The 14,587-nt window shown below is 47.3% G+C and overlaps 1 protein-coding gene across 1 annotated transcript in view; it reads left to right on the plus strand.

Moving 5' to 3' along the window:
- Window positions 1-14,587, plus strand: part of yeats2 (YEATS domain containing 2) — a 58,937-nt gene that overhangs the window by 12,257 nt on the left and 32,093 nt on the right. Inside the window, 5 exon segments of the mRNA XM_076294539.1 lie at window positions 36-257; window positions 698-859; window positions 7,198-7,292; window positions 11,271-11,480; window positions 13,752-14,013. Of these exon segments, the coding sequence (XP_076150654.1) occupies window positions 36-257; window positions 698-859; window positions 7,198-7,292; window positions 11,271-11,480; window positions 13,752-14,013 (951 nt within the window).

The raw sequence follows: 14,587 nt of genomic DNA on the forward strand, positions 1-14,587 counted from the left end.
TACTCTCTCTCTTCTCGTCTCTCTCTTCTTTTCAGGCGTGGCCGTCAAAATCGAGTCGGGTCGCTCGTCCTGCTCCGAGCGGACGCCGTCCCGGCCCAAGCTCACGGAAAAGATCACGCTCGGTTCCCACGGGAACTCCGCCTTCCAGCCCATCACGGCCAGCTGCAAGATCATCCCACAGGGCCAGGCGCCGAGCCCCTCCGAGTCTCCCGGGAAGTCCTTCCAGCCAATCACCATGAGCTGCAAGATCGTCTCCGGTCAGTCCCTCAGGATGCTCAGCACGAAGGAGAAAGAGATACACACACACACACACACACACACACACACACACACACACACACACACACACACACACACATATACGTATACATATACATATACATATCCTACACTCTTTGCAGATATTACTTTCATATTAACTTCCAGTGATGGTTATAATACTGCCACTGAAACACATACATATTTCAATACAGATTGAAAGGCATGGTAACATGTCTAGATGCAGTGGGTCCTTTAACAACAAAAAAAAGCTGGAATTGTGTTTCAATCATTTTGAAAGAAAGTGAACTTGGAAAGCTGGAGTTGAGACTTCTTTTCATCAGTGTGAAGTCTGCCGTACGTCGTATTTCTGTGTGTGTGTGTGTATTTCTGCTCTCAGTATTTATTTTGTTTGTGTGTTTGTTTACCGTCCCTCTAGGCTCTCCAATCTCCACGCCCAGCCACTCCCCGCTGCCCCGCACCCCCACCTCCACGCCCGTGCACATGAAGCAGGGCTCGGCTGCGGGCAGCAACCCCTACATCATCGTGGACAAGCCGGGCCAGGTCATCAGCGTAGCCGGCTCCTCTTCCTCTGCCACAGGTTTGAAGCCCTCACAGAGAACACAGCTCTTTTTTACAGCGCCCCTTTATGTGGAGATATGATAAAACTTCTCCTTTTATTGCCCACCAACAAACCAGAGATGATTCATGCAACTTTGTTGGACAAACTTGTTTTCAGATTCACACTGTGTATTTTATATTATTAGCTGACACATTTATGAGTGGTAAAACATGTCAAGAGATTATAAGTTGGGACCGTTTTTTAGGCATTTTGGAAAATGGAAAATGTTCCAAAAAATGTTCCAAAATGTGCATCCGTAGTCACAATTCCGAAGTGAAATTCATCTGAAATCTCAAATCATCTCTCCCATACTGGAGCCGGAAGCATCCTTCTAGGATGCAGAGTCGTTAAGTGATCGTTAACTAATCAGGGCTTGTTCCTCCAACTCTCCTTCTCTTCTTCCTCCTCCTCCTCCTCCTCGGGGAGAGAGACTGAGCGGCAGCACTGTTGGGGGTGAGGGCGGTGAGGGACGACAGATTGGGGGGGGGGGGGGGGGGGGCACACGGATGGCAGCCCGCCTAGAAAGAGGGATTAGAAAAAGACGTGGGGAAAAAAGAAAGGAAGAAAGCTTTTTAATCGACCACCTGTACCTTCACTGTCATGTGTATTGCTGCACCTTGGTATGTGAGACATGAGAAGAGAAGGCTGGCAACAGAACAAGTGACGATTGAAAAGGGCATAGAGAGAGAGTTACGGGTAGGGGGTAGGGGGCATTTTAATAGTCATAGTCATAGTCAAGTTTATTTATATAGCACAATTTAAAACAACCTGTGGTTGACCAAAGTGCTCAAAAAATGCACCTCCTGATTCCTTGGCATGTGTTTTTTTTAATAAGAGAGATTCTGAATTGGAATGAGACTTGAGAAGGGGGCCAAGGAACTTAAGAGCACTACAGCAATAGAGGGAGGGAGAGATGTTATAACAAAAGACTCCATTGGTCAGGCTGTGGTGGACTCCATTTTGGTGGAGTCCTCTTATTAGCTTAAAGGACCAGTATGTAGGAAATAATGGAAAATAAACTGTAACCATTCCAAAAATGATCACCATATGTTGTCAGAGAGTAAGGAAACACGATGAATTGAAGTAATGGCTTATTTGACAACATTACTATAACCCGTAAAACCCATGAAAAAAATGAGTTACGGGGCGGAATCTCTTGGAATTTTTGTTTATGTTTTGAACGATTAATTCTAGAATAGCGTATTAATAATGGGCTGTGTCCTCCTATTTGTGTTGCCAAATTAGCAACGACCAACTGTCAACTTGCTGTCAATTGTAGTCATGAACGCCTACGAGAGGCAGGCAAATTTCCAAAATTAAAACAAGAAACAAATTAAGTGGACATCGGAGGAGCTTCCTGAGATGATGACGTCTTCGTCAAACGAAGAACTCAAGTCTGACGCAGAGCTGGCCATATTTCTCCACAACAGGTAGCCTATGCTGAACTTTATCTGCATCGCTAACTTCAGCTAAATATGTTACGTTGGTTAGAGAGGTATTTTTTGTTTTCACTGTTTCCGTAATGTGTAGCTGGGTCATGGTTGGAGAAACGTTAAAGCAGATGCAGGTCAACTAACGTTAGCTAAGTCTTCATTACATCTGGCAACCCAGAAGAGGCTCGCGTCTGGTAGTCTTGAGAACGTTCACCAGTGTTTTCGATTTTGGCCTACAGAACGTTCAGTAACAATCCTACAAATCGCTCCTTTAAGCATGAGAAGCAAGTTGAAGGCTGGTGTGGTGTCAGGCCCATGTGTTGATTTCCCTTCTTCTCACAGCCCTGGTGTTTTCCCCTGATGCCTCCAAACTGAATTAGGCCTTTCATCAGGAGGCAGCCTCGCACACTCAGGGAACATATCAGCACTTTCACACACAAGCAGTGCCCTACTTAACTGCAAGGCTCTACGGTTAACAGAACCGCACCGGTTCCAAGTCAAGTCAAGTCAAGTCAACTTTATTTCTATAGCACATTTAAAAACAACTGAGTTGAACTGAAGTGCTTACAAACAAACATAAAACAATGAAAATGCACAACAACAATAATAGCATAACATGGGGGGAAAATAAATAAATAATTGAAATAATAAACAAATTGGACAAAAATAAAATAAAGAATAAAGAGTGTGTGTGTGTGTGTGGGGGGGGGTATTAAGGTAGATCAAAAGCTTGGGAGAAAATGAAAGTCTTTAAGTTAGACTTAAAGCAGTCAATGGTTGGAGAGGACTTAATATGTACAGGTAGACTATTCCAGAGTTGGGGGGCAACAACAGAGAAGGCTCTATCACCCTTAGTTTTAAGGCGTGTTTTGGGGATATAGAGAAGATTCTGAGATGAAGACCTAAGTGATCTTGAAGTGCTGTACGGAATTAGTTGGTCACCTATGTAACTAGGTGCCAAACCACTGAGGGCTTTGAAGACAAAAAGTAAAATTTTTAAATTAACTCTGTGCTCCACAGGTAACCTGTGCAGCTTAGCCAACACAGGAGTTATATGCTCACGTTTCTTAGAGCCACTTAATAATCTAGCTGCTGCATTTTGAACTAGCTGAAGTCTGTTGAGAGTGGAGTGGGTCAGGCCTGCATATAATGAATTACAATAATCTAGTCTAGATGTTATGAAAGCATGTGTAAGAGTTTCAAGATCGGAGAAGGACAGAAAGGGCTTCAGTTTTGCAATGGTTCTTAACTGGAAAAAGCTGCCTTTGACCACACTATTTACTTGCTTATTAAAATTTAAAGAGGAGTCAAAGAAAACCCCAAGATTCTTGACTTCACTGTGGCAGTTTGCAGAGAGAGGTCCTAGTGCATTTTTCAATATAGAAACATCACTTGGAGGGCCAAAAATAATTATATCCGTTTTACTTTCATTCAGTTGCATTCAGCAGTTCATAGCAGTGATACTGAATGTTATACTTTTTAAAAATTGAGCCAAGGGGTAACATATAAAGAGAGAATAAAAGAGGGCCCAAAATGGAGCCCTGAGGAACACCACACTTTATAAGGGCAGAGGAAGAGGAGAAATTGCCTAAACTAACTGAAAATGATCTATCACTAAGATAAGAAGAGAACCATTGCAAAACAGAACCCTGGAGACCAACTTCACCCTCCAAGCGTTTTAATAGGATGTTATGGTCGATGGTGTCAAATGCTGCACTCAGATCAAGAAGCACCAAGAGGGCGCAAGTTCCAGAATCAACTGCCAGAATCAACAGAATGTCATTTTGGACTTTAAGCAAGGCCGATTCAGTGCTGTGCAGAGATCTAAAACCTGATTGGAATTTATCACATATATTGAACTTACTCAGGTAAGAAGAAACCTGAGAGAGGACAACCTTTTCTAGTATCTTTGACAGAAAAGGTAATTTAGAAATAGGCCTATAATTCTTCAGGTCACTGGGCTCAAGGTTAGGTTTCTTCAGTAAAGGTTGCACAATTGCGCGTTTAAAACCTGAGGGGACCACTCCGTTGGTTAGTGAGTGATTAATTATGGCCAATACAAGAGGGCAGATGATGGTAAAAACTTCTTGGCGTGCAGGTAAAACATCTAAGTGGCAGGATGTAGATTTCATATGGGAGACCACCTCAGAAAGCTGGGTGGAAGATATAGCCTGAAACTGGTGAAAGTTCTATCACTGAGGGATCCGAATCCGGAGGTGAGATTTGAGATTTTATTTTGTCAATTTTATCGATGAAGAAGTTGAGGAACTTCTCACAGATTTCTGTTGAAGGGGCAAGAGTAGATGACGCAGAGGCAGGATTTATAATATAATTAATGGTATTAAATAAAACTTTTGGCCTATGAGCATTATTGTTGATAAGCTGAGCATAATACTCAACCTTTGCTGCCTTAACAGAGTTTTGGCAGATCTTTAGAGAATCTCTGAAAAGGTCATAGAAGATCTGAAGCTTCTCTTTTTTCCATTTGCGCTCTGCTTTCCTGCAAGAAGAACGGGTCGTGGCATTTAACCATGGAGTGGTGATAGTTTTGACACGCTTTTGTTTTAGTGGGGCAACACAGTCTAAGGTCTCAAGACAGGATGCATTAAAGAGAGTGACTAATTCTTCAATGTCAGAGCAGGTGGAAATAGCAACAGAGATAGTAGGTGAGTGAGAGAGGATGAAAGTATTAGAGAATGTTGTGGCTGTGGTGGAATTAATAGAACGGGCAAAGGAATAGGACTTAGGGGGAGATACAGGGGGACAAAACAAAATATATTCAAATAAAATCAAAAAATGAGACCCCAACATCCATAATTTCTAAGTTGGAAACATTGAAACCATAAGACAATACTAGGTCTAATGTGTGGCCTTTCCAGGGCGGATGCGCTCTAGAACAGTTCCGCAGTTCCAGAAGTGCTGTATTGCAGTGAGGGGTTCTGAGCAGGATCAGACACAGTGTGTGTGCAAGTGTATTTGGGTGTCTTTTGCAAGTTTGTGAGAGGGAGTGTAGTGTGTGTTGTTGTGATGAGTAGATTTGTCTGTGTGTGTGTGTGTGTTTCTAGAGTGATTTGTGAGCTGGGGTGTGTAGGTGTATGAAGTGGATCTGTGTGGCTCTCATCCCAGGCTAGAAGGACACTCATTGTGTTTTCCATTGTCCAGTTCAGAATATGGTCATCTCTTCTGCCAAATTACTTCCTGCCCCAGCTGTCCTCCCACTCCTGTGCTCTCTCACTCTACTTCTCTCTATTTCCTGATTTTCTCCATGTTCTCCCTTTCTTACCCCACACACACACACACACACACACACACACACACACACACACACACACACACACAAATAAAGATGTGTGATGAGACTGCAGTATGACGGAGGTTGCCATGGAGATGAGATTGCTGGCTCGAAGAAGCAGCGGATGTAAAGGTTGAGTGAGTGGGAGTGGAGGTGGAGTCTTCAATCACCTGTGTGTGTGTGTCTGTGTGCTGTGTGTGTGTGTCTATGTGTGTGTCTGTGTCTGTGTGTGTGTGCACGCTCACGCTTGTGGGTGTTTGTGTGTGTGGTAATGAGAGATGTAATGCAGTTCCAGAGCAAAAGGATCAATGTAGCTTCTCTGGTTCCGCTCTTGGCGGCATTTCTGCTGTAATATTAGACTGCTCCACCCAGCTTCTTTCAGCGGCCAGTGGGCTCGGACCTGTGCAGTGTTCAAATCTCCCACTCCCAGTGTGTTGACCACACAGCCTAGTGATGGACGTGCTGTGGTCTCCTGATGAGTTGCGCTAATAGGTGCTCTAATGACCGAGACGGTCCACCCCCCTGCCAGGTTTCAGCCTCCTTGCTGGCATGCCTACCTCCCATACCCAAGTGTGTCCATTTTAGCCCATTGCAGGATACTCCTTCTCACAGTGCTTAAAGCTCTCTGGCAGTGTCAAGCGTGGACCAGGGCTGTTGAAAATTTTGAAATGGCTCATTATTTCGCCAAAAATGAATGAAAAGAATCTGATATCATGGGCATTTTCCTTGCTTTAAGCCCTGTTCGCATGTTACACAAACATGAAGAGGTGCCCCCTATCTGAGCCTTCTGTGTTGCTTAAGGTGTAGTCTCCAATCAACACTACGTGCCAGTGTACACAGATGTGGCTGGCTGGGTAGCGGCCATTGTCTGAGTCATTTGTTTGTTTTGTTTTGTTTGCGTCATATCCACTCACGCACCCACATACACACCCACAAGGATTTGCTTAGCCAGTCATACACCCATAGATCCCCCCCAAGGAAACTGCTCAGCACCCACACACACCCCCCCCCCCCCCCACACACACACACACTGATCTGTTCACCTCCCACACACACTCATGTGGAAGTGCAGGTTCTGGGGGCTCGCTCATGCCAGCGTCCCTCCCTGCAGGGGGAGATGTGTGCGTTCAGAGCAGTGATCCAGAACACCCAGTGGAGCATGATGCTAGGAGCGGGCCACAGTGCCGTGAACACCCCGCTGCTGTGTGTGCTAATGGGCACGCCGAAAGTAAATATGTTCTGAGCTCGTCACACCACAGAAAAGCTGTCATTAACCTCCCAGACACATCTGAATGAAAACATAGCCAAGTGTATAAAATTAGATTAGGTTTCAAAGGTTAAAGGTTTTTATAAAATTACGTTTAGGATCTCCTCCCATCATCAGTACCCCTTTTTTATGATCCTAAAAAAAAATAAAAATAAAAAATGATGTCCTGTTTGATAGTTTATACTTTTGCCAGAATTCTAGACCAAGGCTGAACTCATAGATGATCGATTGTGTGTTAAGAGAGTGTGCCTGTGTGTCTGTAGTGGTTTTAATGGGCGTATTTTCAGCAGAGTGTGCTGACTGTGTGGTTCTTTGTCTTGAATAGGAAGCCCCACGGCCAAGCAGTCTGCAGCGGCCCACGGCACCAGATCACCCGCCCCCAAAGTCCACACAGGAGGCTTCCTCTCCTCAGGAGTCAAGGTGAGACATCCTCAAACACACACACACACACACACACATAGAGAGCCAAGCAGACTGTCCTTAGTGTTGCTATTCTGTGTTCATGAATGTCCCAGATGCTTGAGGTGGTACTAGAGGTAAAAGGCAGAGGCTGTCCATGACTGCCTGAAGGCTGGCCCAGAAAGAGGCCAGCGGCGTCCATCAGTCATATCTCCATCTCTTTGACCTCTCATAAACACAGTGATCCAACAAAACATGTCCCTGAGCTCCCTATGGCCCTATTACTTCCCCTTCCGTGTGTGTGTGTGTGTGTGTGAGTGTGAGAGACAGAGAGAGAAACAGAGAGAGGGAGAGAGAGAGAGTGTGACCAGACTTTCCTGTGAAAATGTCAGCTCTTTATGGCCTGTGGACTTCTCATACGGCTAAGGTTGACCAGTGACCACACAGTTTAGGATTGGGTTATTTGTTTTGTTTGGAAGGAAGGGGGTGGTATACTGTGATGCTTTCATTTCTTTCATTTCTGTGTGTCAGTAGGAGTCAAGCAGGCGTGTGTGTGTGTGTCTGTGTCTGTGCTGTATCAGATGCCCATACTGGAGTCATCCTCACACTGTTCCACCCCCCCCCCTCTCTCTAATGAGATACAACACAAACAAGGCCCCAGACAGCTTTGATTCTGTCCTGTTAGTGCTCTCTCAGCCACACACACACTTTTCACACACACACTCTCTTCTTAACAAACACACAGACACACACACACACACACACACACTTTGTCTCAGCTGTTTTCCTAACACACACACACACACAGAAACTCTGTCTCTCCCACTCTGTCTCAACTTCTGCCTGCCGTTGGCTTCCTAAAAATGTGATGATTGATTAAATTGCCGCAGGGAAGGCAAAGCTTCTTCACTCCGAGACACAGGCTCTCTCTCTGGCTGCCTACTGTCATCTCTGAAAACACATCAACTTTCTCTCTTGCACACACACACACACACACACACACTCTTTCCTTCTCTCTCCTCTCTCCTTTCTCTCTCTCTCTCTCACACACACACACACACAAACACACACACACACACACACACACACAAACACAAACATGAGACAGAGTGTGGGTGTGTATGGTTGTTCAGTTGTTCATGATTGTCTGTGCATATGATTGTGAGTTTAGTGGTTGATTGTGTTTGTGCGCGTGTTTCTGGGTTAGTCTTTGAGCAGAGCAGCCAGCCTTACTCTGGGTTCGGGCTTGTGGGTGTGGCCTTCCCTCCTCTCCCCTGTGCCCATCAGCTGAGGTCTGCTCTCCTGCCAGCTGAACAGCCCCATAGGCCAGACTAGCATGTCAGAAAATGGCAAAGAGATGAGCAATAATTGCTGGGATTGAAGATGGTGCCAAAACAGTAGCCTGTGGCGGCCGCCACCTCTGCGTCTTCTCCATTAGAGATGAAGAAAGTTGGAGAAAAGATGGAGAGGCAGTGTCTGCAAGAATGCCTATTAGTCATTGGAAAGTTTCACTAGGTGTGGCATGTCAATGTCATGTCACTGATGTTAGAGCTAAGCGCTGCCTATTGTAGCAGTAGAGGTGCTGCGTGCTACCGCTTGTGTAATCTCACTTCATGTGCATGTGATTTGGCATGTGGAGGTGTGTGTGTGTGTGTGTGTTTTTGGAGCCTGGTCCCAGTAGTCCCAGTGTGCGGGGGAGGTTGTGAAGGTGTGGTGTGGTGTGTCTGGTTTGGGTGTGGACAGTGGTGCTGTTTTCTCCAACGCAGACACTAACGGCACCCTCTGGTTATTAATAGTGGGCCGCCTCGCAACAGATGTGCGGAGAGCAGGAAAGCTGTTTAAATGGGCCATCTCTCTGTGGCGTGACGCGAGCGAGATCGTTCTTGAGGGAACAGCATCAGACAGCGTGCGCACACGCGGGGACACGGACTCATTCACATGCACTCATACACCCACAGACTGATACTGGCACAGGAACACACACACACACACGCACACACACACTTACACTCACTCTGGCACTATAGCTAAATCATGATGTCATCTAATGGACCCTTTTCCTTCCCTCTCTTATTACCTGATGTGTGTCTCATTGCTTATTTGCAATGAGACACCCATCAATCTCTGTGTGTGCGTGTGTGTGCGCGTGTGTGCGTACATGTGTGTGTGTGTGTACGTACGTGTGTGTGCGTACGTGTGTGTGCGTACGTGTGTGTGCGTGCGTGTGTGTGCGTACGTGTGTGCGTACGTGTGTGTGCGTACGTGTGTGCGTACGTGTGTGTGTGTGTGTGCGTACGTGTGTGTGTGTGTGTGTGTGTGTGTACGTGTGTGTGCGCATTAAAGTACAGTAGGGCCAGGCTAACCAGTAGAGTCTGAGTCCTTTTCTGTCTTTCTCTCTGTCCTTCCACCTGTCTCTCTGCCACTCTTTCTGTCTGTCTCTATTTTGACTTGCTCTCTATTTTGCCTTCCATTCTATCCCTTTTTGCTTGGATCTATCTTTTTCACGCTGTCTCTCTATTTGTCTGTCGTTCTTTTTTCTAGTCTTTCATTTTGTCTCCCACTCTGTTTGTCTTCTGTGTCTGTGATCTCTCAGTGTGAAATCCCTGACAGGAGCAGAGCTGACACACACAGCTATCTGCCAGTCTGACACATTCTGATAAGCCTGTGTGTGTGGTGTGTGTGTGTGTGTGTGTGGTGTATGTTCTCAGTTCTGTATGTATATGTTTGGAAAATACCTCTCAGTCTTTTAGATAATTTCCAGCACTCATTAGTTCAGTTGAAGTTAGAGTGTGTGTGTGTGTTGAAGTTAGAGTGTGTGTGTGTGTGTGTGTTCGTCCTTGCTGCTGGCACTCAGAGAATGTCAGTGTCTGTGGACAACAAGCACTCCACATTACTCTGTGTGTGTGTGTGTGTGTGTGTGTGTGTGTGAGAGCAAGCGATGCGGACACCCCCCTCCAATCCCCACCACAGCTTGTGTGCGTGCGTGCGTGCGTGTGTTCGGACGTGTGTTTGTGTGTGCGTGTGTTTGGGTGTGTGTGTGTGTGCGCGCGTGTGTGTGTGCTTGTGAACGCAAGTCATCTGTGTTCTCCACTGCTCCAGTATGAAATGGAAATGGACAGGCGGGAGATGTGTGTGTCCACTAACCATCAAACAGCCTGCTTAATCAGAATAATGGATTAGCACAACGCGTTCTGCTGAGAGACAACTCAGACAGCACAGCAGCATTAGTGTGTATGAGCAGCATGCAGTAGTGTGTATGAGTAGCATGCAGTAGTGTGTATGAGTAGTATGCAGTAGTGTGTATGAGTAGCATGCAGTAGTGTGTATGAGTAGCATGCAGTAGTGTGTATGAAGTAGTGTGTATGAGTAGTATGCAGTAGTGTGTATGAGTAGTACTGTATGCAGTAGTGTGAATGAGTAGTGTGCAGCACTAGGCTGTGTGTGCTAAGCTGCTGTGTTGTGAGGCTCCATTATTGAACAGTGCTGTTTGTCGCTGGGGCTTTTTGTCGGCCCAAGTGGTTGATGTGCCTCTAAGCTGACATCATATGAATGTTAAGTAGGATTGTCTGACTCAACCCTATCTCTTTCGCCCTCTCTTTCACTCTTCCTCTGTATCACTCTCTCTCTCTGTCTGCTCCTCTTTTTTCTCATTCTCTCCTGGTCCTTTCCTCACTTCATCTCTTCCTCTCTTGTCCTCTCTCTTTCCTCCTCTTTCTCTCGCTCAATCTGTGCCTCACTCTCTTACTAACTGCTCACTCTCTCTCTCTCTCTCTCTCTCTCTCTCTCTCTCTCTCTCTCTCTCTCTCTCTGTCTGCTTCTGTTTTCTCTTCCTTGTTCCATCTCTCTCTCTCTCTCTCTCTCTCTCTCTGTCTGTCTGCTTCTGTTTTCTCTTCCTTGTTCCATCTCCCTCCCTCTCTCTCTCTCTCTCCCTCCCTCCCATCCTCTCTCGCTCCGGCTCTCTCTCACTCTTTGCTCCTATGTTTCTCTCCGTCTCTGCAGGTCATCATAAAACAGGAGCCGGGGGAGGTTCCCACCCAGCCGCAGCCGCCGCCACAGCAAGCCATGGTTTCCACGGCAACGGCCCAGCAGCAGCAGCAGCAGGCGGCGGCGCCGGCACAGCAGTTTGTCGCAGTGAAGGGCGGTCACGTGATCACCATGGCCTCCTCCCAGAAGCAAGTTGCCGGGGCGTCCGGAGCCACGCCCAGCAAGGTCCTGACCACACCCACAACAAACACACACTCACACTCCATACCACCCCCCCCCCCTTACTCCAGCGTCCCTGTCCCACAACACACACACACTCACACTCCATACCACCCCCCCTTACTCCAGCGTCCCTGTCCCACAACACACACACACACACTCCATACCACCCCCCCTTACTCCAGCGTCCCTGTCCCACAACACACACACACACACACTCCATACCACCCCCCCTTACTCCAGCGTCCCTGTCCCACAACACACACACACACACTCCATACCACCCCCCCTTACTCCAGCGTTCCTGTCCCACAACACACACACACGCACTCCATACCACCCCCCCTTACTCCAGCGTCCCTGTCCCACAACACACACACACACTCCATACCACCCCCCCCCTTACTCCAGCGTCCCTGTCCCACAACACACACACACTCACACTCCATACCACCCCCCCTTACTCCAGCGTCCCTGTCCCACAACACACACACACGCACTCCATACCACCCCCCCTTACTCCAGCGTCCCTGTCTCACAACACACACACACACACTCCATACCACCCCCCCCCTCTTACTCCAGCGTCCCTGTCCCACAACACACACACACACTCCATACCACCCCCCCCCTCTTACTCCAGCGTCCCTGTCCCACAACACACACTCACACTCCATACCACCCCCCCCCTCTTACTCCACTGTCACTGTCGCGGTCCATGTGTGTCAGCTGTGTCAAAGTTCAAGTTCAATTGAATTCTGACCCGCAGATTTGCATTTGAGGATCATTTGACCCCTTGGGCTGCTGGATAAAAATAAACGGCGGTGATGGTGTTTTTTTGTCGGCGGTACTTTGGGGAATTGATTTTGCCTGCATGGCTTTGAGTGTGAGCGAGGCATTAGCAGTAGGATTATTTGAGCCCGTCCTGCATGCCCTCAGTGAAAACCAGGACAGCGGATTGTGCCAAAGGGCTGTTGATTATCGAAAGTCAACTCCACTTACACAATTTCAAGCCCTTTCCTCTCTGTCCGATAAATTTACAGCCTTTCAGAGATGCTGGCTTTGGGTAGAAATAGTTTCACTCTCTGGGGCAGACACACACACACACACACACACACACACACACACACACACACACACACACACACACACACACACTGTACACATACACACACACACAAACGCAAATGGTCAACTGCACACACAGTACACACATTTGTATTTGGGGTAAAATAGGTTGGTTCTCTGTGGCCTACATCCCCCCAAAATAACTGAGGTGGCTCCTCTCTGAGTTCGGACAGCCACCCTGTCTGCCGCGGAGGAGTGTGAGGGGAGATTTATTTTAGCTGCTGAAAGTCACAGCGTCCTCCTCTTCCCTTTGTCACTCTCTTTCTCTCATTCTCTCTCTTTCGCTCATTCTCTGGGTCTTTTTTATTTCTCTTATCTTCTTGCTCTCCATTTCTCCCCCTCCCTTCTCTCTGTCTCTCTTTGTCTCTCACCCACTCTCTCTCTCTCTCTCTCTCTCTCTCTCTCTCTCTCTCTATCCCTTGCTCTCCCTGTGTTCCCTGTCTGAATGGGATGTGTGCTGCATCCATCTCATGTCCCATGGACAAATCCATAGTGCGGCTGGCCTCCATCCCTCTGTTAAATGAAGAGCCTTTTTTTTCATCTCGTGCCAACCTCAAGTCACTCACTCACTCTCTCTCTCTCTCTCTCTCTCTCTCTCTCTCTCTCTCCAGTCACTCACTCGCTCACTTACTCACTCACTCTTTCACACACACACACACACACACACACACACACACACACACACACACACACACACACACACACATACTGTACACACACTCACACTCACAAATACTCAAATGTCTAATGTGCATGACTATTGACTCTGGTCAAATAGGCAAAACTTTCTATTCCCTCATTCAAACTGCATGTTAAGAGCCTCACTTCCTGACCCCTGACTTCCTCACTTCCTGACCCCTAAAGAGGCATGGTAGCAGACATTGACATATGTAGCCCTCTCTGGTACAGCGGTCACCCCATGCTCTTCATATTTAGCCCTCTCTGGTACAGCGGTCACCCCATGCTCTTCATATTGTTTCTTCTTTCATGTCATTACCTTTAGAGTACAAGAGCACATATTTTATGTTCATATTGTTTAGTGTAACATCTCATCTGGTCTTCTGCCAGCTTTTCCCGTATGGTCTCATCTCCCCTGGTCTCACCTAGTCTGTGACCTCTGACCTCTGTGACTTTTGCCCCCGTCTGCAGGTGCTGGGCATCCCGGTGGGCTCGACCCTGCAGTCGGCTGTCAAGCAGGTGGCCATCAGCAGCGGTCAGATCCTGGTGGCCAAGTCCGGCGCGGCCGCCTCCAAGGTGATGGCCCAGAAGCAGGTGGTGGCGCAGGGCGTGGCCAAGGCCATCGTCAGCAGCAGCGGCGGCGGCGTGGCCGGAGGAGCCAGCGGCATCATGGGACAGCAGGTGCACACCGTCACCAAGGCGGGAGGGTCGTCGGGCAGCGGGAAGAGTGGAGGTGAGGGGTCACACAGCTGCCGTGATGTCAGCGGTAAACGTGTAACATTGCACTCACCTGTCAAAGCACACACTGCATTACAGTCTCCACACACACAAGCACACACAGCATGTGGTCATGTATTCATTTGTGTAGTATGATGTGTGTGTATATTCGTATGAATACTTTTTATATTGGTGAAAGCTATATTAAGCTGTGTGTGTGGGAGGGGTTGAAATTGAAGTGTGTGTGTGTGTGTGTGTGTGTGTGTGTGTGTGTATTGGGAGGGTGTTAGAGTTATAGGAGTGCTAAAAGTATATTACAGAAACATGACCTCTCTAGCTATGAGTGTCATAAGTAAATTAAGCAGTGTATTTACTGTCAGTGAATGGATAAGGTGGTGTGTGTGTGTGTGTGTGTGTGTGTGTGTGTGTGTGTGTGATGGCTGAGTGGTGCTGATAGGGATGTGGTGTTAGGAATATTAGATCAGCTGCTGCTGTCTCATTCCTCTGCTTCATCCTCTATCCCTTTCTTTCTCTCCCTCCTTCCCTCCCTCTCGCTCTTTTCTCTCTCTCTCAGTGTCTGTATTAGCATA

This window comes from Alosa pseudoharengus, unplaced genomic scaffold, assembly GCF_046254945.1.
Source record: "Alosa pseudoharengus isolate Yale_2024_CS ecotype anadromous, Long Island Sound unplaced genomic scaffold, YU_APseudo_1.1 YU_APseudo_1.1_scf_2, whole genome shotgun sequence".
Classification (NCBI taxonomy): domain Eukaryota; kingdom Metazoa; phylum Chordata; class Actinopteri; order Clupeiformes; family Clupeidae; genus Alosa; species Alosa pseudoharengus.